At 43.4% G+C, this 12,441-nt stretch overlaps 1 protein-coding gene across 2 annotated transcripts in view; it reads right to left on the reverse strand.

The window, feature by feature from the left end:
- Positions 1 to 9,576, reverse strand: part of itgb8 (integrin, beta 8) — an 83,634-nt gene extending 74,058 nt beyond the window's left edge. For both annotated transcript variants that reach the window (XM_078421774.1, XM_078421766.1), the window contains exons 1-3: positions 9,014 to 9,576; positions 8,517 to 8,602; positions 5,358 to 5,523 (exon numbers count right to left, since the gene is read on the reverse strand). In XM_078421774.1, coding sequence (XP_078277900.1) covers positions 5,358 to 5,523; positions 8,517 to 8,602; positions 9,014 to 9,137 — 376 coding nt within the window. In that variant the 5' untranslated portion in view covers positions 9,138 to 9,576. The remainder of the gene's footprint in view (positions 1 to 5,357; positions 5,524 to 8,516; positions 8,603 to 9,013) is intronic.
- Between the last annotated feature and the right edge of the window lie 2,865 nt (positions 9,577 to 12,441).

The raw sequence follows: 12,441 nt of genomic DNA on the forward strand, positions 1-12,441 counted from the left end.
AGCAAATGTGGGTCCCTTGAAGACAGAAGCAGGGGAATTTATTATGGGGAACAAGGAAATGGCAGACAAGTTGAACCGGTATTTTGGATCTGTCTTCACATAGGAAGATAAAACAATCTAGAAACAATTTAGAAGGATGAGGGGGGATCTTATTGAAACATATAAGATAATTAGGGGATTGGACACATTAGAGGCAGATAACATGTTCCCAATGTTGGGGGAGTCCAGAACAAGGGGCCACAGTTTGAGAATAAGGGGTAGGCCATTTAGAACGGAGATGAGGAAGAACTTTTTCAGTCAGAGGGTGGTGAAGGTGTGGAATTCTCTGCCTCAGAAGGCAGTGGAGGCCAGTTCGTTGGATGCTTTCAAGAGAGAGCTGGATAGAGCTCTTAAGGATAGCGGAGTGAGGGGGTATGGGGAGAAGGCAGGAACGGGGTACTGATTGATAGTGATCAGCCATGATCGCATTGAATGGCGGTGCTGGCTCGAAGGGCTGAATGGCCTACTCCTGCACCTATTGTCTATTGTCTATTGTCTATTGTAATCTCCCAGATGATCTAGTGGCCAGAGATCCTAGGGTGATGGAGGAAATGAAGGAAATTCACATTAGGCAGGAAATGGTGTTGGGTAGACTGATGGGACCGAAGGCTGATAAATTCCCAGGGCCTGATGGACTGCATCCCAGGGTACTTAAGGAGGTGGCTCTAGAAATCATGGACACATTGGTGATCATTTTCCAATGTTCTATAGATTCAGGATCAGTTCCTGTGTATTGGAGGGTAGCTAACGTTATCCCACTTTTTAAGAAAGGAGGGAGAGAGAAAATAGGAAATTATAGACCAGTTAGTCTGACATCAGTGGTGGGGAATATGCTGGAGCCAATTATAAAAGACAAAATTGCGTAGCATTTGGATAGCAGTAACAGGATCGTTCTGAGTCAGCATGGATTTACGAAGGGGAAATCATGCTTGACTAATCTTCTGGAATTTTTTGAGGATGTAACTAGGAAAATGGACAGGGGAGAGGCGGTGGATGTAGTGTACCTTGACTTTCAGAAAGCCTTCGACAAGGTCCCACATGGGAGATTAGTTGGCAAAATTAGAGCACATGGTATTGGGGGTAGGGTACTGACATGGATAGTAAATTGGTTGGCAGACAGAATGCAAAGAGTGGGGATAAATGGGTCCCTTTCAGAATGGCAGGCAGTGACTAGTGGGGTACCGCAAGGCTCGGTGCTGGGACCGCAGCTATTTACAATATACATTAATGACTTGGATGAAGGGATTAAAAGTACCATTAGCAAATTTGCAGATGATATAAAGCTGGGTGGTAGTGTGAACTGTGAGGAAGATGCTATGAGGTTGCAGGGTGACTTGGACAGGTTGTGTGAGTGGGCGGATGCATGGCAGATGCAGTTTAATGTGGATAAGTGTGAGGTTATCCACTTTGATGATAAGAATAGGAAGGCAGATTATTATCTGAATGGTGTCAAGTTAGGAAAAGGGGACGTACAACGAGATTTGGGTGTCCTAGTGCATCAGTCACTGAAAGGAAGCATGCAGGTACAGCAGGCAGTGAAGAAACCCAATGGAATGTTGGCCTTCATACCAAGAGGAGGTTGAGTATAGGAGCAAAGAGGTCCTTCTGCAGTTGTACAGGGCCCTAGTGAGACCGCACTTGGAGTACTGTGTGCAGTTTTGGTCTCCAAATTTGAGAAAGGATATTTTTGCTATTGAGGGCGTGCAGCGTAGGTTTACTAGGTTAATTCCCGGAATGGAGGGACTGTCGTATGTTGAAAGACTGGAGCGACTAGGCTTGTATACAGTGGAATTATAGAAGGATGAGAGGGGATCTTATCGAAACATATAAGATTATTAAGGGGTTGGAAACGTTAGAGGCAGGAAACATGTTCCCAATGTTGGGGGAGTCCAGAACCAGCGGCCAAAGTTTAAGAATAAGGGGTAGGCCATTTAGAACGGAGATGAGGAAAAACTTTTTCAGTCAGAGAGTTGTAAATCTGTGGAATTCTCTGCTTCAGTAGGCAGTGGAAGCCAATTCTCTGAATGCTTTCAAGAGAGAGCTAGATAGAGCTCTTAATGATAGCGGAGTCAGGGTGTATGGGGAAATGGCAGGAACGGGGTACTGATTGAGAATGATCAGCCATGATCACATTGAATGGTGGTGCTGGCTCGAAGGGACGAATGGCCTACTCCTGCATCTATCGTCTATTGTCTATAACTCCAACCAAAATATCCCTGGTGCAATATAAAAGCTTCATGTGCTTTGCACTCTAAATAGGTAGATCGATAATAAATATGAAAATGGTGAGTTATTTTTTAAATGGTCTCACTGAGGGGTCTTTCCTCAATATTACCTTCATAGGTTTGCAGCAAGTTTAAGAGTGGACAAGTCACTATTAGCTCTGGATGACACAAATACATGCAAAAGATCCCACAGGAAACACAAGATTTGATACATTTGATGTTTTAAAAATTATCTGCGTAAACCCCTGAATGCCAATAGAGAAGCCCAGTATAACAAGAGAAAATGTTAGAAACACTCAGCAAGTTGGGCGTTATCTTTCTACTTTCTATCAGTGGAAAGAAAAACATTTATCATTTCAGGTCCAGGACCCTTTGTCAGAACTGGGAAAGAGAGAGAAATATTAATTAGGAATGAAGGTGGAGAAGAGACCGGTAGAATGGTGTCTTTGTGATAGACAGGTCGAAATGGCTTAATGGGAGCAGTTATCAGCACATTAAGATTTTATGTCTGTTTAATGTGTTATAAGCTACGAGACTTTGTGACATGCCCAACAGGTCAGACTGTAATAATAAATGCAGAACATTGAGCCAATAAGAAAAGATAGAAATGGTCATGCCCACTTGCACTGGGCCTCATTGTAACATTGAAGGAGGCCACAGAGAGGTCAAAGGGGGATACGATCGGTGATTTAAAGTGGCTGGTAAATAACCTCAGGGTCACCGTTGCATCACCTCTCGCACCAAGTGAGTGCATTGAACTCGCCCATCGTAGCTGACACTTAATTACACATTAGCACTGTGAATCAGTTAGTAGGTTAATAACAATTATTTATTTTCCTTCCTCTGTGAATGGCCAGTGCTGTTTTCTCCAGGATATTCGACAGTGCAATCATGGTTCCTATCTGCCTGTGATATGCTGTTGTATGATAAAATGTATTCTAATATCCCAATGGGTGGGGAATAGATTGTGCCCCACAGAACCCATTAGAAGCAGGAGACGAGCATTCGAACAAGCAATGCTCAAAGGGACTGGTTCTGGTTGATTACTGCGCAAACACCCCACGTGGTTATCTCGCGCAGGTCGGAGTGAGTAGAGTAGTGATTAAATTTTGAAGTGGGCCTTTTTGACCAAGTTGAGGAGATCTAGTTGCTCGATCCCCTTTTTAAATGACTGAACATCGGGAGTGGCACTTGTGTTGGGTGGTAACATATTCCATTCCCTTATCGTTCGAGTGTAATGGGAATATTGGTAGCAAGGTTTATTGAAATTTAGCGAGTTGATGATGTAGGGACCGGTATTTTGTCTTGTTTCATGGCAGTTGGTGCTCTGGGATGACGGAAGATTTTGTGAATCTCTTTGTAAATTGCAATGTCTTAGCCTGATTCTGCGGAGCTCTAGGGTATCCCATCCGAGAGAAGTCAGCATATTATTCACGCTTGATTTGCGCTTGTAGTCATTACATACAAAGCGAGCTGCTCGGCGTTGTACGTTCTCCAGGGTGATCTTGTTGTTGTTGAAAGGATCCCATACAGCTCCACAATACTCCAATTTGGGCCTGACCAAGGACTGCTGAATGGCATCCAAATAAAAGGGTTCAGTTTGATTGTTTTTTTTAAGTTTAGTTTAGTTTAGTTTAGTTTAGTTTAGAGACAAAGTGCAGCCCACCGAGTTGTTGCCTGGAGTTATGGTCCATACATCCTAATGGTTCAGGCCGCTCTAGAGAGGATAACACATTTTCCCTGGTTACCGCAAATCAAGGACTGGATTTGAAATATGTTTGAGAATTACTTATAGACAATAGATACAGGAGTAGGTCATTCAGCCCTTCGAACCAGCACTGCCATTCAATGTGATCATGGGTGATCATTCACAATCAGTACCCCGTACCTGCCCTCTCCCCATACCCCCAGACTCCGATATCATTAAGAGCTCTATCTAACTCTCTCTTGAAAGCATCCAGAGAATTGGCCTCCACTGCCTTCTGAGGCAGAGGATTCCACAGATTTACAACTTAATGGCAACAGGTCTGTCTGGCAAAAATAGATTCAAAGCAACATGAAAATAATAAATGTTTAAGCAATAATAAATTGATTTTCTTTTGTTTATTAGCACTCTACCATGAGTCCTCTTATTTGTAGTTGGTGTAAATGTTGCACCAAAATAGACTGAGGATATTCGCATTCCCCAATGGCTCTTAATAATTTCACAGAAGCACCATAGATACCTTTTGGAATGTAACAGCCCGGTGTGGCAACTGCTCTTCTCTAGGCTGCATGCAATGCCAAAGAGTTGTGGAAACAGCACAGTATATCATGCAAACAAACCTCCCACCCCCAATTGATTCCATTTACACTTCATGTTGCTTAGCAAAAGCAGCTAACATTATCATGGATCAGTCACAACCCAGTCATTCTCTCTTCTCCACTCTTCTATCGTGCAGAAGGTACAAAAGCATGAAAGCGCGTCCCACCAGATTCAAGACAGCTTCTCCCCTGTTGTTTTCAGACTCTTGAAAAGACGTCTCATGTGCTTGGGATGATTTTCCTGATCTTCCAATCTACCTCTTTGTGGCCCATGCACTTTTATCCTGCACTTTTGCTGTAGTTGTAACACTACTTTCTACACTCTTTAGTTTCCATTCTGCACTACCTGCTGCATCCATGTAACGTGTGATTGCACTCATGTGTGGTGTGATCTGCCTGGATACCACATTAAACAACATTTGTTTATCTGTATCTCAGTACATATGACAATAATAAAACAATAGAAATACCAATACCAGACAACACCAGTACTTCACAAAATACACATGAATACCAAATGTCAAATATTGTGCAATGGTAAGAAAATAATCTACACTGAAACAGAAGTACTGAAACTATCCATCATTGATAAAATTTGCTGTGACTTGCAAAGCATTATTTTGTAACATGAAAATTAAGAGCAGATGTTCATGTAGACCATGATTATCATGAGCATTATTTTTACCACTAAATGTTAATGTCTAACAAAGTTTAAAACTATCATTATGCACAATGCAAACATTTGCTCAAGCACCACACTCAATAAGACAAAAATAACTGGGTTCAAACCTGGTCGTAATTGTAAAGAAACTTTGCCAGGAGTCAGCTGCAAATTTTTTTCTTCTTCCACTATTTTTTTTACTTCAAAAGATTCAATGTAATCTGGATCGCAGCCTTTTTGAATTAGGTTGGTAATTAGGTCACACCTCTTATGCAGTGATTCATCTGAAAATCCCTAATGTACAGAATATTTACATAGTGTAAATGGAGTACAATTAAAAAATTAAGCTGAATCATTACCAACTGCTCATTACACATAAATAGTCATGCTTGTTTGTCTCAAGATGAAGTCAACGAAATGTGCATATAAATAATACATTTAACATTGTAAAACATCTTAAGATCTCCTATCTGATCTCCTGGTTGCTAAACATTTTAACTCTCCCTCCCATTCTCATACTGACCTTTCTGTCCTGGGCCTCCTCCACAGTCAGAGTGAGGCCCAGCACAAATTGGAGAAACAGCAACTCAAATTTCGCTTTGGCAGCTTACACCCCAGCGGTATGAATAATGGCTTCTCTAACTGCAAATGACCCTTGCCTTCCCTCTCTCTCCATCCAGCCCCCTTCCTAGTTCTCTGATCAGTCTGACTGTCCCACTGATTAATTTTTATCTCTGTAATGCTTCATTGTCTACTTCTAGCTAACAATGATCTATTCTCCATTTTCCTTAACTACTTCTCCTTTGATGTCTCATTTTCACACCTTACGCTTCCTTATCTATGTGTCTCCCTCTCCCCTGACTCTCACTCTGAAGAAGGGTCTCCACCCGATATGTCACTAATTTCTTCTATCCAGTTATGCTGTCTGGCCTGTTGAGTTACTCTAGCATTTTGTGTCTATTTAAGGTATTTGGCAGGAATAATTATTGACAAATGTTGACACTAAGTCACATAAGAAAATATTAAATAATGTAACCATAGGGTTAGTTAAAGATTCAAGTTTAAAAATGCATCTTAAAGGGACTGTAGATATTTAGGGAGTAATTTCCAGAATTTAGACTGTGAGCAACTGAAAGTACAACTGTCAATGGCAGTGCAGGAAAAAAACCTGGGAATGTGCATGAGGGGAAAACTTGGAAATACAGATATCCCAGATCACAAGGCTAGAGGAGGTTACATGGTGATGAAGAATTAAGTTTAGTTTAGAGATACACCATGGAAACAAGCTCTTTGGCCCAACGAGTCCAGACCGACAATCGATCACCAATTCACACTAGTTGTATGTTATCCCACTTTCGCATCCACTCCTGAAACACTAGGAACAATTTACAGAGGCCAATTGACCTACAAACCCGCATGTCTTTGGGATGTGGGAGGTCTGAAAACAACAATAAATAAAATCAAAATTATGCGAAACTTGGAGGGAATATGTGTACCAACATGGATGGGTGAAAATGACAGAAACCAGTTCGAAATTTGGATTAGCCTGTGCTTTTTGAGGTGAAGGAAGGGTACACTGTCAGCAGAAGGCAGAAGTAACATTAAAAAAAACATGATTGAAGATTTCAAACTGCAGAGGAGGTGTACTTTAGCAACATTGCTGATAGGGGAGATTATGGACTGGACCACCTGCCCTGAGGTCAGGCATTTATGGAAATAGCTGGTAAACCTTTATTAGCTGGTGAACAATTTGGCAAATTCTCCTGCGTTCTAACTCTGGCCATCCTGTGACTAGGGTCCCTCACCATATGGCTGGGAGCCTAATCCCCAACCTATGACTCGGTGGACTTTCCCTTTCAGGCATCCAGTTCTGCTGAGATTTACAGGGACAAGTGAATCGTTGAATAATGAGAAACAGTTGGCTGAGTGTGGTTCAGGGAAAGAACATGGTCTTTGGCTCAGTCTGGGATTAGTGGGGTGGGGCAACAGTATAGGTGGTCTTGGATTGATGCAGATTAAGAGGGGTATCTGTGGTGGTGGCAGCTCAGGGAAGGAATGCTGAGTGTTGGTTCTATTGGTAGGCAGGGGATTTTAAAAGAGAATAAAGCATGCTGCAAGATTAATTATTTTTATATCTTTTAGGATGTTTCTCAGCTGATTCCTTATGTACAATTATGGTGAGGATGAATATTTGCAAAAGGTTACAATGGAAAGACATCGCCAAGAGCTTTTTATACTGATGACAAGCATGGCAAGTTAAAAGCATGTCCAATACGTGGCATCCTCGTTGCTAGTTGCATGTAGCACTGGAGTCCAGCAAGTGCATTGATATACAGTGAGCAGCACACATTATGGCTAGGAACTCTCAGAACAGCCTCGGGTAGATATCCGCAAGGATGAACAGGTCCGTAGTGTTCCAAAACTTAGCTCAATGTCAGATAGGACTTAAGGACCACAAATGATTGGGTTGTGCCAGGAAGAAGAGTATAAGGGGTAAGTTTAGAATAGATCTTTGGCAGCCACCAAAAACAATGTAGCTGAAATTCACCCTTGGTTTCTGGTGCAAGACCTGCAATAACCAGGAGCATTGGCTTCCTCCACCAAATTTTCATCAATGGAATCAAAGTGAAATTGAAATATGTGCAGGAAGGAACTGCAGATGCTGGTTTACACCAAAGATAGACACAAAACTCAGCGGGTCAGGCAGCATCTCTGGATAAAAGAAATGGGTGATGTTTCAGGTCGAGACCTGAAACATCACATAATCCTTTTCTCCAGAGATGCTGCCTGGCGCACTGTTATTCCAGCATTTTGTGCCTATCTTCTGAAATTGAAATATACTGCACAATCTCTATCTTTTGCTCTTTTCAGGACAAGTTTTTATCTCCTTTGTTTCAGGCTTTTCAATATCTGATCGGGGAGAATTTATGCCATATTTAATATTGAAATAGGACAAGCTGTATAACAAATCAGAGCCAATGGAGGAATAATGACTGGTGATAGAGGGGTAACATGGGTGTGTGAACATCCTTGGGAAACCCATTACCTAAAAATGGAGGCGATATGAAGTATTAGTGAGGTGGTCCACAAGTGTTTTACTCAACTAAATAACAAGAAATATTCAATTCCGTTATATCTTGCATCTTCTCAATAATAATGAACTCTGCCGTTTTCCTTTTGTTATCGGGGGCCTTGGTTTAACATTCTTAACCCACATTGATATTCCCCAGGAAATACAGAAATGCAGTAACTTTACCCCCAGAACCACACGTCACCAGCCAAAGTACCTTTTGAAAACACCATCCACATTCCGGACCAAGGATGAGGCATTCGGAGCAACGGTACGCTTTCTCTGCACTGCATTTGTTCTTAACTACAATGTTTGAAACGATGCAAACAATGACAAATAATAAACGTTAGAGCTCGTTCATGTTGCTTTCCTCCAGAGATTATCAATCACAATATCAGCAGCGGTACATAGAGACGATAAAACATTCTTGACGATAAATCAGTCTGAAGAAGGGTCTCGACCCGAAACGTCACCCATTCCTTCTCTCCCGAGATGCTGCCTGACCTGCTGAGTTACTCCAGCATTTTGTGAATAAATCGATTTGTACCAGCATCTGCAGTTATTTTCTGAAACATTCTTGACTCCGCTGTTTCGATGAACAAAAATGATTTAACAGGACATACTTCCCAGCAATTCGCAACGCAGATGTTTAAACAAAAGCAAAAATCCGTAGGGGAAAGAAAGTCACATGCACAATATCACTGGCGAACTCACCACCTGTCCTGCTTGCTGTAACCGCGATGGCCAAAATATGAACGACGCTCAAGACTGCCTTGGCTGGAAAGCGCCTCGTTTTTGGAAAGGATCCGGCTACGATGACAAATACGCGCAGCTCCATAGCGTGGGTAAGTGCTCGGACAAATCGTACGGGGCAGCGAGGAGAAACGCAGCGGCCACAGAGCCAAGCATCCCCAGAACACTAGGCACTCGCTGACGGGCGCAGATCTCCTCCTCTCTCTCTCTCTCTCTCTCTCTCTCTCTCTCTCTCACACACACACCTCGCTCTATTGTGCACAAGACTGCAAGCCTCTCGGATCACCCACTCATTCACCGAGAAGCCTATGGCAAGACGAGGGAAGTCCAAAGGAGACCAAACTACTCCCCCCTCGCAGCCTGCACAACACTCTGCAGACCCTCCTTTCAAGTTCCCCCAGACCGAGCACAAAGGAATCGACGTGTCTTTGTTCATAAAGATATTTCAGTAAGTTTGAGAACATCAAGTTGGAACAACAAGATTCAGCAGCAGTGCCCGGCCGGCCGGCAGTATGTGGAATGGACAGAGCGAGGGAGGGAGGGAGGGCGGGCGCTTCTCCGAACAACTTGATTTATTCACAAAATGCTGGAGTAACTCAGCAGGTCAGGCAGCATCTCGGGAGAGAAGGAATGGGTGACGTTTCGGGTCGAGACCCTTCTCCGAACAACTTTGCAGACTCTCCGCAGCAAAGCTCACTGTTGCCACGGCAATGCGGGCGGAGACTGTGCTCCACAGAGAAGCAATTTTAAAGGTGCAGAGGGGTATTATTCCCACTGAGTAACGAAGATCCGTATTTGATGGTGCCGCCCCACCATTATTGCAAGAGTCGCTGTTATTTAAAAGCAGACGTCACGGCGACCCAGATAAATTATCTTCAGAATAAATGAGATTATTAACTCACAACTCATCGATCGTTAGAAATAAAAACCGAAAGGTTGGAAACAGTCAAAAGGTCGGGCTTTGGAGAGTCAGAGAGAGAGATATGCTTTTGGCTCGACGGCCTATTGTCAGGACAGTTCTTGCGAAGAGCACACAAGTCTTGATTGGTTTCCCTTCAGGGAGAGAGATGAACTGGGTTCATGTTTTGTTGTTGTTATTATTATTCATTTTAGCACCGTTCGTCAGAGTCCTTAGTCGCATGTTTTGGGGGAAAGAAAAAGGTTTAGGTTTAGATATATTATTATCACGTGTACCTAGGTAACGTGTAAAATTGTGTTTTGCATGCTATTCAAACAGATCAGACATACCAGGCATAGATACCATCAGTTCAAACTCAACTGCAATATATAGATCAAAGATACGGAGTGCAGAATATAGTTTTCAACATTGTAGCATATGGTAGTTTGTAAGTCATAGGAGCAGAATTAGACAATTTGGCCCATCAAGTCTACTTCGCCATTCAATCATGGTTGATGTATTTGGTAGCACATCAGTTCCTGAGACAAAGTCCAATGCCCTCAATGGGGGTGGAGGTGAATCGAACTGTGCCCTTGCATATGGAAGGATCGTTCAGAAGCATGGTAACAGGGGAAGAAGGTTGTTTGGTAGTGTGTGCTTTCAAGCTTCTGTTCCTTCTGCTAGATGGGAGCAAGGGGAAGGAATGACTGAGGTGAAGTAAGATTCTGCTAATGTTAGCTGCTTTTCCAAGGCAGCATGAAGCGTACATGGAGTGAATGGTGGGGTCTAGTCTGTGAGATGAACTGGGCTACATCTACAACTCTCTTCATTTCTTGCAGTTGCGGGAGGAGGAATAGGGACAGGTATTGCATCTCCTGTGGTTGCAGGAGAAGGTACCTAGGGAGGGGGAGGTTTGGGTGGGAAGAGATGAGTTAACCAGTGAGTTGCGGAGGGAACGGCCTCCGCGGAAGGGGGAAAGTGGTGGAGATGGTAAGATGTGACTTATGGTGAAAATGTCAGAAGATTATGTTTTGTATGCGACGGCTGATGAGGTGAAAGGTAAGGATGAGGGGGGCGCTGTCCCTGTCGTGACTATGGGGAGGGGGAGCAAGGGAAGAGCTGCGGAGATACATGAGTGTGCACCTCATCTATGATGGAAGATGGGAACCCCTATTCCCTAAAAAATGAGGACATCTCGGATGTCCTGGTATGGAACATCTCATCTTGGGCGCAGATGCGGCGTAGATGGAGGAATTGGGATTATGGGATAGTCTTTCCAGGAAGTAGGGTGGGAAGTATAGTCAAAGTAGTTGTGGGAGTCAATGGGTTTGTAATAGATGTCAGTCGATAGTCCGTGACATCTTGCATGCTCTCTAGAATTTTAACAACATTATATTTCCTAGCCCCAAGCACATGGGCATCTTTACCATGGATCTCTGGTCTCTGTACACATCCCTTCCCATCAAGAAGGCCCTCAAGTCTTTCCAGACCAGAACTCCAACCACTTTCCATCTGACCACACTTTCACCACCCTGAACAACTTATCTTATGATTCTTCTCACTTTCTACAAATCAATGGTGACAAATCAAATGATGGTGACAAATCAAATGATGGGCACTCGCATGGGCCCTAGCTATGACTGCCCATCTGTTGGCTACATGGCACAGACTTTGTTCCAAACCTACGCTGGGACCTCTCCCCAACTCTTTCTCTGCTGCATTGACGACTGCACTGGTGTTGATATCTGCACCTGTTGGATCTTGCTCATTTCATCAACTTCACCACTAACGCCCACCTTACCTTCAAGTTCACTTGGATCTTGATTAGTATGGGTGTCGTTATGGGGAAAAGGCAGGAGAATGGGGTTAGGAGCAAGAGATAGATCAGCCATGATTGAATGGCAGAGTAGACTTCATGGGCCGAATGGCCTAATACAGCTCTAATCACGTACGACCTTATGGATAATTTTTGACACATCTCTTCCTTTTCTGGATCTCTCTGCATCTCAAGAGACAAACTATCTCCTGACATTTTCTCTAAATCCACTGACTCCAACAGCTACCTTGACTACCTCCTCAAAAAAATACAAGTGCTGGAGAAACTCAGCAGGTCAGAAGGCATCTCTGGAGGACATGAATAGGCGCACAATCTCACAGCAGTAGAGTTGCTACTTTAAAGCAGCAGAGATCCAGGTTCGATACTGACTACGGATGCATTACAAAATGCTGGAGTAACTCAGCGGGTCAGGCAACATCTCAGGAGAGAAGGAATGGGTGACGTTTCGGGTCGGGACCCTTCTTCAGTCTGATTACGGATGCTGTCTGTACAGAGTTTGTAAGTACTCCCTGTGACCGTGCGGGTTTCCTCCGGGTGCTTTGGTACCCTCCCACATTCCAAAGACATGCAGGTCTGTAGGTTAGTTGGCCTCTGTAAATTGTCCCTAGTGTGTGGGACAGAACTAGTGTACAGGCGATTGTTGGTCAGTCAAAA

This window comes from Rhinoraja longicauda, chromosome 2 (assembly GCF_053455715.1).
Source record: "Rhinoraja longicauda isolate Sanriku21f chromosome 2, sRhiLon1.1, whole genome shotgun sequence".
NCBI lineage: Eukaryota > Metazoa > Chordata > Chondrichthyes > Rajiformes > Arhynchobatidae > Rhinoraja > Rhinoraja longicauda.